Source organism: Diachasma alloeum, unplaced genomic scaffold, assembly GCF_001412515.2.
Source record: "Diachasma alloeum isolate Michigan unplaced genomic scaffold, Dall2.0 Dall_scaffold_01511, whole genome shotgun sequence".
Lineage (NCBI taxonomy): Eukaryota > Metazoa > Arthropoda > Insecta > Hymenoptera > Braconidae > Diachasma > Diachasma alloeum.
The window spans coordinates 30,177-45,712 of record NW_021681608.1 but is presented as its reverse complement, the minus strand read 5'-3'; the positions used below and the strand labels follow the sequence as shown (position 1 = coordinate 45,712).

Here is a 15,536-nt window from a genome sequence, read left to right as displayed (position 1 = left end):
TTTTCTTACTGGCCCCTGACTTTCATGGCAGTTTTTATTTTTTTGTTACAGAGATTAAGGGATGAAAGAGGGTTAATTAATGGAGAATTTAATTCTCCGTCGAACTGCCCTTTTTTCATCCCTTAATCTTAATTAGGAGGGGAGAGGTGAATTTTTAATTACCGGGAGTCACTGTGCGCCGCAAAACAATTATTTTTCTTACTGCGCTGTGATTTCCATGACAGTTTCTTCCATTTTTTACAGAGATTCAGGGATGAAAGAGTGTTAATTGATGGGTAATTTAGTTTTCCGTCAAACAGCCTTTTTTCATCCCTTAATTTCAATTAGGAGGGGAAAGACAAATTTTTAATTCGCGGGCGAATGGTGAAAAGTCACCGTGCGCCGAGAAGAAAATTATGTTTCTCACTGGCCCATGACTTTTGTCGAATTTTGTATTTTTTTGTTACAGAGATTAAGGGATGCAACAGGGATCGATTGATGGGGAATTTAATGCTCCATCACATCGTCTGGGTTTCATTCCTTAATATTAATTAGCCAGCAAATGAATCACCTGAAAAACATTAAGAACATGTTGAGGACGAGGAGATCATAAACTCCCTTCCGAAACTATCCCTGTGACAGCGGAACTGCTACCTGCCGAGTTACCCGCACAGGCAGTTCGCCCAGCCGTCAGATTCGACCGTGGCGCCATCCCTTCATTGGAGTCGAACTATTTTTGGCTTGGGGTCACTTCAACCCCGAGATCTGAGCCTCTACTTTAGTCAATCCTCTTTGGCCTCTACTTTAGTGATTGACTCTTTGGTTGACATTGCTGTGGCAGATCTCCCTTATAGGGTGCGTTTCGGAATCAACTACCGTAGCTGCAGTAAAGCAAAATTAGATAGGGTTGCAGTACTGCTACTGCTACTACGTCGATTGCGAAACGCGCCCATAATCTCTGACTTTACATTGGCCCTGCTGATCCCCCTATTATCTCTGGAATAAGCTGCCACTTTCTTCCTGTTGATATGGAGCAAAGTCGACTATTCCACACATAAGAGACGAAACAAAATGAAAATTCAAGGATAATAATTGGAACCCTTTACATATTTATTCTTTATCTGTGAATGTTCATAATTGAATAATCATACTTGAGTTTATACAAAGCTATATTTATGAATATACAGAGTTTCTCATTTTCTTCTACATCAAATAATAAAAACGAAATTTGAGTAGATTCACTTCTGTTAAATTAATAGTTATTAATTTGGAATAATTTTCTCAGTGGACAAAAAAAAATTTGGGAGTTGGTAATTTTACAATTAGCCAATTATTCTTAATTTACTTGATTGAGTGATTATCGTGTCAACATCTCTGTAGTATCAAAAATTTCACTTATAATTGCACAAGGCGTTCTATCATCTAAGATTAAGAGGATGTATGTACACTAGGTCTCATCATTCCATCTGTTCCATTATGTTCATGTTCCATCTCAAACATAGAAAAATTCGAAAAAGTATTTATTGATAATGGATAAAAAATAGTACACCTAATTTCATAATCAAATTACGACTTATATCTCTTATGCTGCACTACTTTCTAACTATTCGATTATTTTTCTCGTATAAGTGAGTAAACATTCGTAATAGCAATATGTACAGACGTGATGAATTGATTCTCCTTTATGGAAAAAAATGACGAATAAAATGCAGTGGCTTTAATTAAAGAAATTCAAATAATGTCTATCATTCGAATATCCAAATATTGAGGCATTCGGTACTATTAAAGAAATTTAAATAATGTCTATCATTTGAATATCCAAATATTGAGGCATTCGGTACTATTTAACAAAATTCATGAACTATTAGACATTGGGGACAAGCTGATATTGGTGTCAATTCTCATGGAGTCTATCTTGGCCACGATTTTCAATGCTGGACCGAGTTTTATGCTCATTGCCGACATGAGATGATCTTCTTTCAGAAGCATGAGGGCTTGACCATCGATTTCTTGAATTGCGAAGTCTTCAGCGTAGTCTGCACAGCCTGGAAGGTTTCGAATGAAGTCACAGACTTCGTTAACCTACAAAAATAGAATCTTTTTCATTAATATGAAATAAACATTAAAAATTTGTAGTTTTAGATGAAAATATCAGGTTTTATTATTTGAAGGTATTGAAATTCCTTGAATTGAAATGTCGATGAACAGCCCTAAATTTCTGCATTTCGAAAATGGAATTTTGAATTGCGTTATGATTTCGATGGAAGGTTTAACTTGCCAAAGTGGCCATCACTGGAGGGGATCTAGAGCTGCGGGACACCCTCGATTTTCAGCTGTGTCGACCATTCACGTTTTAATGCGTAATTCTTGTTTTAAACAATAAAATATGATCAGTAAACGTCAAGTAAATAATTTTCAATTAATTTTAGGCATTGAAATTATTTATTATCAACAATAAAATTGTTTAAATCGCCCTAGCACCCAAACTATAAAGAATAGACGAAAATTTTCGAATCAAGAATCATTTAGAATTTAAAGAAGGAATAATTGTTGTCATCAATTTTACGTATCTCTCGTAGATTCGGAGATGTGAGCAATAAACTAGTTAAGCGACCCGACATAGCACTCTCTGCTTGCTGCGGGAGCGTTGTGTTGGGTCACTCAACTCTTTCCTTGCTCATATCTCGAAATCTAAAAGAGATATAGAAAATTGACAAACGACAAAAATTATTCCTTATTCAATTCTAAATTACCTGTGATCAGAAAATTTTCGTATGTCTTTCATAGTTTGGGCGCTAGGGCGATTTGAACAATTAAATTGTTGAGAATAAATAGTTGCAATGCCTAAAATTGATTGGAAATTGTTTACTTGACGTTTCCCGATCACATTTCATCAATGTTTAAGAAAAGCATTACGTATTAGAACGCAAGTGGTCGGTTGGTCAATTTAGAAGCGCTTTTTTGGGAGTGTACTGGAGCTCTAATCGTATTTATCATACTCCGTCCGTAAGGCAATGCTTCAGCGGTGTTGTGCGTGTATGTGTATACGAAACCCTGCTTACGGACGCAGTGACAAAAAATATTATTCATTCACTCGGCCGAAAGAAACTTTCCTGCCTCATTACATGTGATTACAATACTCAGTACTCGTTGGCTTCTTCTGCTACCTCATATTCGCCAAAAAATACCATCACGGTCTTATAACTAAAAGTACTATTGAGTATGTCTACACGAGAAAGTCTTACTTTGGCGCTATGACAGCTATGCAGATTAGAAACATGGAACTAATTAGTTCCATCTATCACATACTAAACTTTTCAAGATTTTTCACTAGGGAAAGTCTACTCTAACACAATAAAGAAAAATACTTACCGTCCATTTGACTGGATTAATCCTTGGAATATCTTCACTCGCGGGGGTAGAAACAGCGGGAGACATATTTTCCGTCTTTTTCAGCCCATCATCAATCCTTTTATCGACTTCCATATCTGTCCACTGTTTATCTACTTCACGTTCCTTCGCTTCTTTCTTTTTACTCTTAGCACAAACTGCGGAGCAAAATCGTTTATCCTTTTTGAACTTGATATTATGTTCATCTAGGACCGTTCCACATGCCTCGCAGTTTCCACTGGTACCATTGGAGTCTCCATCGTTCGAAAAGTTTCCTGCGTGTTTTTTCCCTTCAATAAACACACACAAAATCATACATTAGTATTAGGATAAAAATAAAAATATTTAGGTACAAAAATAGAAAAGAGTGAAAACAGTACTTTTCTTACTTGGCGGTTCATTGGATGAGTCTTTATCGCTAGAATTGTTTTTATTTAGTGCATTGTTAGTGCCCTGCATTACAGTACCATTCAGACGTTTCTCCGAAAATGGCTCATCAGCTGTTGAAAAATATTCAATCATAAGTTATTATTGTAACTAAAATACGCAAAGCGTTAATAAAAAGAATTTTTTTCCCATTCACTTGAGTTAGACTAGTTTTTTCTTTTCAGAAAATTGAGACATATTAATTTTAACGTGTTCTGAAAAATCTGAGTTTATTTGTATGGAAAAAAATGTAAAAATACCCTTCTTTCTAATTTCCTTTCTTTTTTCTTACTTTCTAATCTCCATACTTACCTTCTTGGATGACGAATCCCTCAATAACGTGTGTTAGAACCTGAGGCTTGACGAGAGCTTTCGGTGGTGCTTGTTTGCTGTTGATTGGAATTGGGTTCGGCACCGAAGGAGGTAGTGGTTCATCTGCGACTCCATTTGTTATTGAATTTACTGTATTTGCCAGGTTTGTTAAAGGATTGTTGGTTTTTCCATCGTGCTTCGCGGAGGTAGATAAATCTTCCTTTATTCTCGTTTTATTTGCATCTAATCCTAGAACATCATATTAACAGTCAAGATGTTCAAACAAGCAGGGTTGTTTCTGCCTTTTTGGCAGAAGCCATGTGACATTTACTTTTTTTTCTACCAATTCCATTGGTAATAAGCTTCCGAATGGATCCGTACAATTTCGCAGATGATAACTACTCAAAAAGCTATTCATATTGGTAAGGAGAATAAACCACCCCGACCTCTGATTCTGTCAGAGCTATACAATTTCATCATGTAATGTCATAAGATCTACAATTTTACCAAATTTTAACTTCTACCTCTGCCATAGCTATGATATTTCATTAAATACAAAATAGCATAAATTGTTGTTATGCCTTTTTAAGCCATATAGAGACGAAAATCATTGATAAAATAACGATGTGTAATTAGAAAAAAAGATTTTTGGATAAATTGCTCTATGCCCGGATGTACTGAATCGATTGACATAAAATTTTATACATAACTGTGAGCTCATAATACAAATTAATATACAAAATCTCAGATGTTTAGTCCAGGTTTGACGCGTATTATGGACACCACATTAACTTTAAAATGAAAAAATTAGAAAAACGCTGATATCTCGAAAACTTTGTGTGGGTGGGTATGCATATTTTGATTGATCTTGATAGAAGATACCATGACAAATATTTTGAAAAAAACAGTCAATCGGCCCAGTAGTTCAGGAGATATTGAGCATAATAGTTTTTTACAAAAAGATGAATATCTTCGAAACTACTCATCCGATTCAACTCGTGAACAATACACTTCTGTATTATCATACGATCTACAATCATACCAAATTTCAACTTCCTATCTTCAATTTTCAGGGACTTATGGTGTCCACAACATTTTTTCAACAAAAATGAAAAATGTCGATGATTATTAAACTGACCCTAGTTACGTAGCTATATTATGATTTGTTTCGATAGATATTATCGTAAGGAATACTTTCCCGCCAAAAAACTTCAATTCGGTCGCGTAGTTTTTGAGGTATTGAAGAAAATTTTTTTTTGAGAAATTGCTATATCTCGGAAACTACTGGGTCGATTGAGCTGAACTTGCGCCCACAAATGCTCCAAAGTAATACCAATTATACGACAAAATTTCAGATTTTTAGCTCAAACTTTAGTCCTTTTTGCTTCCGAAGGGAAGCATTATTTTTGGTCGATTTTTCGATTTTCTAATTTTCATTGCAAATGATCTAGAATGTCATGAAACGTGAAAAAATGATGTTTTTGAGGTTGCGTCTGTACGTATGTATGTGCAGAATGGCTGTTTTGGGGGTTTATTTTTAGAAATTTTAACATAAATACGGTGAAATTCGCAGATAAAAACTTGAAATTTTTACTGATGATAGCTATGAATAAGCCCCACTTTGTGGCTCCATTTGGGCTCAATCGGTCCAGTAGTTCCTGAGATATTGCCAATTGTTTAAATTTCGTTTTTCAGCTATATCTCCTCAATAAATGCACCGATTTCAACTTTTTTTTTTCAAAATATTCGTCTCGATGATCTCTACCTGAATCATTCATAATACATAGACCAATCACTGCTGAGTCTAGGAATATTGCCGTTAATCGGTTTTTTTGTGAAAAACGTTGTGCGCGCGATAACTCGATAAAAAATGTTAATATCGATTTGAAATTTGGTATGCTTGTAGCTTTTATGACATAGATGGATGGTATTTTGAATGGGCAAAATCGACCGAGCGGTTCGCGAGATATTCAATTTTTTGTAGAAATCCATTTTGGCAAATATCTCCTTAACTATTCGAGGGATTAAATTTTTTTTTTTTTGAAATACTCGTCCCAATGACCTCCATCTGAAGCACCCATAATATATCGAACAATCGCTGTTGAGTCTAGAGATATTGCCGTTAATCTGTTTTTTTTGCGAAAAACGTTGTGCGCGCGATAACTCGATAAAAAAGGTTGTTGTTGACTTGAAATTTGGTATGTTCGTAGCTTTCATGACATAGACGAATGGTATTTTGAATGGGCAAAATCGACCGAGCGGTTCGCGAGATATTCAATTTTTTGTGGAAACCCATTTTGGCCAATAACTCCTTTACTTCTCGAGGGATTAAATTTTTTTTTTTTTTTAAATACTTGTCTCGATGACCTCCTATTCCATATGAAAGAAGAAAAGTTGCACTATGGAATACCATCTGGAATGAGAATGATTTTTTTGAATTCGAATGGGACGTGTATTCATCAGCACAGATCAGTCTGTTTTGGAAAATACGAATGAAATCGAGAGAAATAATTGAATCGGAGTAAAACCACATAATTTTACATATGAAATTTTTAAGAGGACGAAATGATTTTATATACTACGGTTGAAATAATAAAAATAAAAAATAGACGATGCACTTCTTCCCTTCGGAAGCTTATAACCAATGTAATTGGTAGCAGAAAAATGAAGACTTTTGACATAACAGTGTGGTGTCACAAGTCTTCTGTCGAATAGGGTCGGTCGCCTGCTTGTTTTGGGGGGATTTATAAAAAATTTCCGAAAAATCGGTATACACATTCGGACATACATGCACACATTTTCTAAAAACATCATATTTTCACGTTTCATGACATTTTACATCATTTCCAAGCAAAATTACGAGATCGTAAAAATGATGGGTCACAAGGCTTCCATTTGGAAGCAAAAATTGGAAAACTATTTGTGTTTTCATCATAGTTATAACAACCGTCGATTCATCGAATCCATAATTCGTGAAAATTTCCATAATTAGACTGGAATGAAAAACATTCTTTCCCAGTAATTAGCTCAAATGATTCCCATTGAATCTTCGATTATTTCTTGAGACATGAGTCATGAGTTGAGTAATTTTTTAAACAATGCTCACCTTGTGTTTGTAGAGGTGTACCTGATCTTTCTCTACTGTCACTGACTTCCTTCTTCGGTGCTGATTTGTCCTCCTCTGTCGTTGTATTGTTAATATTACAAGGTTGAACAATCGGTTGGCAGTCGTTTGAATGACTTCTCTCTGGTGACGCAATGGCCATGGCGGCGGTGCCAGCATTATCTTGTTGCTGTTGATCTGGGGACTGTTGTTGTGGCTCACTTGCTTGCTGTAGTATCGGTAGTGCCTGAACTTGGGAACTACCACTTACCACCTGATTTCCAATTATCGTTGGATTCAGAGTCTGTAATGGGACATTTTCATAATTCAAGTTATTATAAAATCATTGATTGAATATGTCGATAAGGAGATCTCGTTTAATAGTTACAGCAATAGGCAATTGCTGGACTCCCTGCATCTGAGACTGTTGAACTGGATTCATCTGCAATGCCGTTGCTACACCAACACCGACACCGCCCATTGATACTACTGGCATTATGGGTCTCTCCGTTCCAAGGACAACTCCAGATTGCTGAGGTGGGAGTGTCATACCTGCAAAACAAAACCCCAATTAATTGATCAAAAGTATGTTCAAGTTAGAAATGAAAAAATGAATGCAAGAAAGGAACGTGAATCAAGATAGATTGACGTTCAGTTCACTAAATCAATACTTATGCATTACAGAATTCGAACATGAAATCAAGGCTGTAACGATATAATGAAGCAATATCAGGGCAAAAATTCTGTATAGACTATTTTGAAAAGATCTCTGAACAAAACTCAAGGTTAGAAACAGATAAAAAAATGATCGAAGCTCATAGTTATGCCAAGAAATTGCAAAATAATTGAAAAAAAATAAAAACCTACCCATAATTGGTTTGGGCTGAATTTGTTGCTGAGAATTCTGGGCTTGTGCCTGCTGATACTGCAACTGCTGATGCTGAATATGTTGCATCTGTTGCATAAACATCTGCTGATACTGGGGTTGCATTTGCTGCCCCTGCTGCTGTTGTGCCTGATGCTGCTGTTGTGATTGCATTACTGTTTTGTTTTGTTGTCCAAAGTTTTGCTTGTCAGAGGTGGACATAGGTGAGCCAGGTGGTTGCGCAGAAGTTACCACTGGTTGATTCGTTGTTATTAATACTTTGTTATTTCCATTATTGCTGGTTGCATTGGTCTGTTGTTGCATTATCATGGTAGTATGATGTACATTTGATTTCGTTTGATTTGCAGCGTCAGCTTTTGTTGCTATTAGGGCTGAATTTGTACCGGGACTTGTGCGAACCACCGGCTTACCACGGCCTTTACCACCACTTCCACTTCCCTTGCCACTCTGAATTGAACAAAAAAAATTCCCATGGAACAAATTCTATTTTTAAATTAATACCTCTTTATAATTGAATGAACTGATAAGGATTCAACGAAAACAAGAGAATAATAAAAATTTGCTAGCTCTACGTGGTGGGTCGCAAAGTGGTCCTTTTTTCAATTTATCGACTAAAAATATAATTAATGATGAACAAAAAAATCATGAAATTAAATGTCAACTTAAGAAAACCCCAAAGAAGTAATAGTTCCCGGTTTTTATGTATAGTGACCTGTGCCTGTACCGTTGCTTGTACTCCGTGAACAGTTTGTGTTGATACTGAACTGGCTGGTCGAATATTGGCGCTTTGAACACTTTGGAGAGAAGACGGCAGAATACTCAGGGGACGCTGACTGGCGCCACTTTGTTTGCCAGTCTGTTGGGGTTGTTGCTGAATATCCATTACCCTAGGTTTCGTTCCAGCTGCGGCGATTTGCTGGACACCTTGAATTTGCTGCTGAGTTGCTAGAGCTAAAAGAATATATTTTTGTTTAAGGCCCGGCTCCATTATCTGCCCAACTTTATCTAGATTGCTTTTTTTATTCCATTTTTATCTCGAAATTTCAACTCGATGCCCCGTCATTCAGAGATCCCAACAAATTATGAATTCGGATTGGAAAAGAAGTAAAAAAAGTTCTAAACATTTTGACAGAGCGTTTTTAATTAATATTGAAGAATGAGTTCAATGGAGGGGATATGAATAATGTATAATTACCGTGTCAAATGGCCTATCAGTTGCCTGCATGGGGGGAGGAAAGACGAAATAATAAATCCTTTGGGACAGTGCAACCAGATGATTGTATGAAAAAAGGCTCTTTGAAAAATTTTGTAATAATTTTAAGAATTTTTTTATCACACTTTTACGATGAATTACTAATCACGTACACCAATTTCCCCAATTGACAATTGTACTGTCCATCAACTGTTACATTTGTCGGGAGTGCAAAAAAGGAAGAAAGCGATTTCCCTATGTTTTCTATTCCCGGCAAAAGTGACAGCTGATGGCCAGTAAAATTATCAATGGAGGAGATTGGCATAAGTGATTAGTGATTCATCGAAAAAGTGTGATCAAAAAATTCTTGAAAATGTTATAAATTTTTTCAAAAACCTTTTTTTCGTACAATCGTCTTGTTGCGGTGTACCAAAGGATTTATTATTTCGTCTTTGCTCTTCCATGGTGGCGACTGACAGGCCACCATCTGCCACGGTAATTATACATTATTCCTATCTCCTCTATTGAAATCATTCCTCAATATTAATTAAAAACACTCTTTCAAAATGTTAAGATTTTTTTTACATTTTTAAAAATCTAAATTTAGAATTTTCGGATGTCCCTGAGTGACGGGGCGTCGAGTTGAAATTTCGAGACAAAAATTGAACAAAAAAATTAATTTAGATAACGTTCGGCAGATAATGGAGTCGGATCTTAAACAAAAAAATTCTATTAAAAATGCTGTTTAAGAAAAATTCTATTCTATGTAAAATATTTGAAGTAATCCAATTGTACTGACAAATATTCAATTCAAGTGTACTGATTTGCATGAAGATCTCTTCTTGATGAGAACATTTTTAAAAAATCCGGTAAAAATTTGCTTGAAGAGCAGCTTTAAAAAAATACAGAGGGATTGACGGGATATAGCGATTATTTTTTCTGTACCTGGTTTGTCGACTAAAGGGGGGAACTATGAAAGAGCGATCTGTAAAAATAATTTTATGCCAAGCTCTCGAATTAAAAAATCCAGCTACAAGCTGATATGATCACCTCATGACAAAATTACAGATATTGAGAGAAAGAAAAATAATAACCATTATGAGTCTGAATAGGTTGTGGGCTCTGAATATACATATCAGGCTGGGTGGGACTCCTGATGAAAATTTGATTGGGAGCAGCTAGCAGAGTAGTCCCAGGGGGCTGGATTCCTGTCCAAGCCACCTGCGGAGTAAATTGCCATGGAGAAAACTGCATCTGCCCCCCACGTTGTCCAGATTGGGTGCCAGTAGCACAAGTTGTATACTAAAATAAAAAAACACGGTATAAATATCCAAAATTGCCCTTTAGATGACAAAACACCAATTATAAGACTGTTACTTTTTGTACTTGATCAGGTTTGTTGTTATTCTGTTGCTGCTGTTGTTGCTGGAGTCCTTGAGGAGGCTGTGGAGATCCAAGGACTCCAAGCTGTCCAAACACGAGAGTCTGCCCTCCTCCGGGATTACCGGAAGTAGGAACAGGTAGATAGCCAGTCGGAAACCCTTGAACTTTACCTCCAGGTCCCCCATGTCCTCCACTCTGACCTGGATTGGAAGTAGTAGTCAGCATATGTGGTGTCAACTGTCCAGCCGACTGAAAAGGTTTTCCAGCTGCTATCACTTGTATTGACGAGGGATTGATACCAGCAGGATGAAGAGCAAGATTTCCGGGCATCAGAAGAGGAGTTCCCTGGGTATTATACAACTGCTGAAGATGATAGGCCTGACTCTGCATTGGTTGTTGAATCACCTGGACTGCTTGCGGATGTGCAGCCATTGTAGTGATCGTTGTTGCACCTTGTTGCCCTGCTAAAGCCATTGAAACACTACCAACGCCTTGTTGCTGCTGATGTTGCATCGATACTGCCACAGCACCCTGTAACTGATTTTTATTTATTTCCCTCCAGTTCTATTTGGATGTATAGAAAATGATCGCGGAGTGATATATACCTGCTGTGGCATACTTGCTGCCACCTGAGGCTGCACCTGGACCTGTTGAACATTATGCTGAGCATTATTTTGATTCTGCTGCTGTTGCTGACTTTGTTGGGACGATTGCACTTGCATCTGTGGCTGTTGCATTTGGCCTTGATTCACTTGCTGATTCTGATTCTGTTGTTGCTCCTGGCTTGGTTGGACATGCTGTTCTTGAACGTTTTGCTGTTGTTGAGACATTTCTATCTGTTTTGTCGCAACAGCCATTTCACGATTAACAGAAACGATAAGGAAGAAGGTGACAACAGTTTCCAAAACTGTTGGAGATAATTATTCTTGTTCAGGTTTCATTTTCCTTGAAAATTTTTCATCACTCTTTCCCATTTTTTTTGCTTTTCCTATGCAGATTTTGCTGTAAGTCTGAAAACATGATTGGGAGGTTTAAGTATTTTTAAGAATTGGGGGCGGGGGGAGTAATGTGGACTAATTTGTTATCGTACTGATAGAGTTTATTAAAATTGTCACTTTTATGTTTGAGTTGTTATTGTGAAATTGCGTGTTCATATCTTATCAGGTTTTCTCGTCACGTTACATAACGGAATTGGCTGTGAAGAGAGTAGACTTCAACCGGTTGTATATAACCTATAATGATTTGATTACTTCTGATTCACGCGTCACCAGTGAACCTTTGCGGTACAGTTGTTCTGTTATCTTTGGCGTTGGTGCTTGTTGTCATAAAATTCAGTGGTATGATATCACATATTTATTTGCATTTTTATTTTTTCTGATGTTTTGAATAAAATATTGTAATTGCTAGTTAGTAGTGGTATGATGAGTTATCGAATTTGTAATTTCTTCATGACACCAATTGTGAGCATCTGACCATTTTCCACAAAGTGAAATTCGTTCGTGCAGTGAAAATCCCGTCTATTATTTGCAAACCATTTCACTTGTGATTTTTGGCTTACAGTCAGATATCTAACCTATCATAATACTACACAATAAAATAGCGTCGTATTGAGAGCCCCTGCAATTGGTTTGAGGGTGGCCAAACAGTGGAATTTTGTGCTATGTACTGTCTTCTCCACCTGCTTCTTTTTTCCTAATTTCCTTTGAGGTTAAAAAGGAGGACAAAGACGTTTGAAGTAAGATTTACACAAAATGAAAAAGGAAGCTGGAAAGGAAAACGCAATGACAGCATTTGTCAGCTTTAACAGAAAAGGTGAATTACAAAAAATGTAGAAAAAACGGTAATAGCGATTGCGTGAAAAGAAGGTAACTAATTTGGATAGTACAGTGTTTCTCATTCAGTTATCGCCAATATTGACAATCCCGAAAACGTTAAAAACTAAATGAAGTAAACAAAAAAATCACAGAGTTGGGTGTACCGGTGAGACGTCTAAATATTCGCAAGCGAAATTCCAACGTCAGAGATAAGGGAGAGATCTGTCATATATTTTTTTTATTTTTAAAGATTATGGCTATTTGGATGTATCCAGTACCCATGAAAAGAGGGACACAAAATTTAAGTCAAAGCCGAGCACTGGAAAGCTCAGAGTTTGCTATCCATTTTGGAGGCATCGAGAAACAAAATGTCTTCTTTGGGCTATCATAATTACCGTAACGGTGAGCCAACGCAGAGAGGAGGCAGCGAATATACAAGAGGGGAAGTAGGAGAGAGAGAGTCAAATCTGGCAACCGATACAATCGTCGGGTTGTTGGGGGGTGCACGATGGTTTCCGTCTTAGATTTTTTCCCTCTCACGGACGCATTTTCCCCCTCTGCAATTATAGCAGTACTAGTCCACGGCGGAGAAGATGAGAGCTGAAAGGGGAACTCATCTGGAGTGGGAATTGGTAGAGCAAAATATGGAGAGAGTAATGAGGCTGAAGCTATTCTGTTTTACCACAGAATTCTGCATGCGTGTGATGGAAACGGAGAGAGCACAAAAAATAGTAAACAATTATGGTCGAGGGGGAGGAAGAAGCGGAAGAAAAAAGAAGTGAATTAGAGAGACAACATTGATGAACAACAATAATAACGAGCGCGAACTATTTCTTTGGTGGGCTTTATACTGGTTACACTGATGAGCGAAATAGAGAGAGAAAGAGAGAGAGAGAGAGAGAGGGGGGAGGGGAGTGAGAGAGAGTGTGAGAGAGAGAGAGAGAGAGAGAGAGAGAGAGAGAGAGAGAGAGAGAGAGCGCAACTGAAGAAAATGAGCGGAAAACAACTCACGGAGGGGGACGGGGATGACACATACCAGATTTGTATCGAGTCTCTCTCTCTCCTATCTGCTTATTATGTTTCTCTTTCCTTAGCACAATTTTTTTTAATTCTTTCTGTCTCAGTTGTTTTCGTTGTCGCCACGGCGGGCGAACAGTTAACCGTACATACTACAAAATCTTAAGTTATATATGATGTTAACATATAGCGACTGCGCAGTCACATCTAAACACGTTTTAAATCACGTCTCGGAGAGTGTGTGTGTGAGAGAGAGGGGAGGAGGATATACCAATACATCTCAAGGCATCGCTCGACACACAGACACACTTTAATTACCAGTTCAAAGTATTCAACTCCTTTCTCCTTCGATTCACTCACTCACAACTTTCATGTTTTCCAGAAGTTTGTGGCTACACTAGAAATCTCATTCCCACTAATAAATCCTATCGTCAATTCTATACTCAAAAATGTAGAAAAATAATTCGTACCGAGTTTCATGGAGCGCGGAACAACGTACAGTGAAAATTGGCAGACGTACTCGTTTTGTCTGCCTCCTTTGGCTGATCCCCTACTTTGGGAGTACTGAACGACGCCCCTCGTCCCTCTTCGTTTCCCCCCACCCAATCCCGTAGAACTTTTTCACTTCTCTACATTTCGTATTCCCCTCTTGGTTAGTGTATTGTTAAGCACGGGTTGGTTATACCTCGCATTGCCCCACTACTTTCCTTGTCCAAGTGACCATAACAGTCACGAAAAGTGATTGGTTAAACGCGGACAAATCCCAGGGGCATCGGTTGACGCTATAATGGGCGGAGCCTTTCGACTGTTGAAGGTTCTGAGCGCATGCTCATGCCACTGTCTATAGTATTTTCTACTAACACATGGAGAGAATGGAAGCCATTCAATCGTTACGAGCCGACCCATAGCCAGTGTCCCCCCCCCTTTTCATTTCTACTCTTCAATCGCCCCCTCTTCCGTCTGGCCGTAATGTTTTTTCCCCCGGCTCGCTCAGATTCTGTGATATAGCTCTATCCGACGCGAACAGGACCGTAGATATTTTCTCTGACAAATGTCAGAAATTTCTTCAGTTTTTAAAATAGATTTTAGGATAAAATTGTCAGAAATCAGAGGGAAGATAATAAAGCGAATGAGAGGTTGCGTGACCTTGAAGTGGAGAAGGTTCTTTTGGAGTTTTGTGGAAGATTGAGGGGAGTCTTGAAAGGGTGCTGGGATTTATCCCTCCATCCCTGGGAGTTCAAGTCAACCAGGTGCGTAACGGAATCGCATTCACGTCAGAAAGTTTTGTATATGATGCTACTTTCTACTTGGAATTACCTGTGTCGGTTATTTGGAAGTTATTTGGAAGTTTGTGAGGTAGATTACATTACCTGGTGATAATTCATACAGCCACTACAACGCTTCATCCATTCAGAAGCAAATTAAATCCTGTGTTGCGCTGGAGACGAACGAAAAATTCAATTTTATAGAACTTTGAAACAAAGGGGTGGCGTGCTCATTACAAATTTGTCAATTTTTTTCTTTCATTGTTGGCGTAATTTACGCAATGCTCTCGAAATGTTCATCCCGATTCAAATCTTTCAAATTGTTGCTACCCGAAAATGTTGTACGGCCCTGGCACAGCTGTCTAGTGGCCACGTTTACACTCTTCGGGTCTCGCATACACACTCGCCTAACAAATATAGGAACCATCACCCGGCAGCTTCACCCGTGAATTGGGTAGTTGATGCTATCGCTTAAAAATATCTTCAGCCTATCCGGTTGCGAGATGGTTGCACAACTACCTCGAATCTCGAACTTCAACTCCACTGTCTGCCAAAAAATAAATAAAGTGAGCATCACCGAGTAAATTCATCCTCAAACCATTATTTACAAAAGGAAGAACAGTCATCAATTTTCCTAAATCAATTCTAGCCTACTTTTGTACTGAATAATGAACAAAAAAAGTTCTAACCTACAATTCAGTTTCTTCACCTTAATTCATCGTTTACCGAGAAATTGTTCCATTAAATAAAAATGCTATTTCATCAGTTC

The 15,536-nt window shown here is 37.7% G+C and overlaps 1 protein-coding gene across 12 annotated transcripts; it reads right to left on the bottom strand.

Moving 5' to 3' along the window:
• Nucleotides 1–1,065: 1,065 nt before the first annotated feature.
• LOC107046572 (polyhomeotic-proximal chromatin protein) lies at nucleotides 1,066–14,050 on the bottom strand. 12 transcript variants are annotated; one of them, XM_015269217.2, is made up of 12 exons: nucleotides 13,973–14,050; nucleotides 11,277–11,681; nucleotides 10,666–11,208; nucleotides 10,383–10,590; nucleotides 8,809–9,047; nucleotides 8,078–8,543; nucleotides 7,599–7,762; nucleotides 7,214–7,514; nucleotides 4,108–4,356; nucleotides 3,750–3,869; nucleotides 3,352–3,659; nucleotides 1,066–2,061 (listed from the first exon to the last, which is right to left on the bottom strand). In XM_015269217.2, exons 2-12 carry the CDS (start codon nucleotides 11,526–11,528, stop codon nucleotides 1,834–1,836), a joined length of 3,078 nt encoding a protein of 1,025 aa, XP_015124703.1. In that variant the 5' UTR covers nucleotides 11,529–11,681; nucleotides 13,973–14,050; the 3' UTR covers nucleotides 1,066–1,833. The 12 variants fall into 12 exon arrangements, with proteins under 12 accessions (XP_015124703.1, XP_015124701.1, XP_015124707.1 ...); XM_015269215.2 differs by having other exon boundaries at nucleotides 13,821–14,010; XM_015269221.2 differs by lacking the exon at nucleotides 13,973–14,050 and adding an exon at nucleotides 13,522–13,645.
• Nucleotides 14,051–15,536: the final 1,486 nt, after the last annotated feature.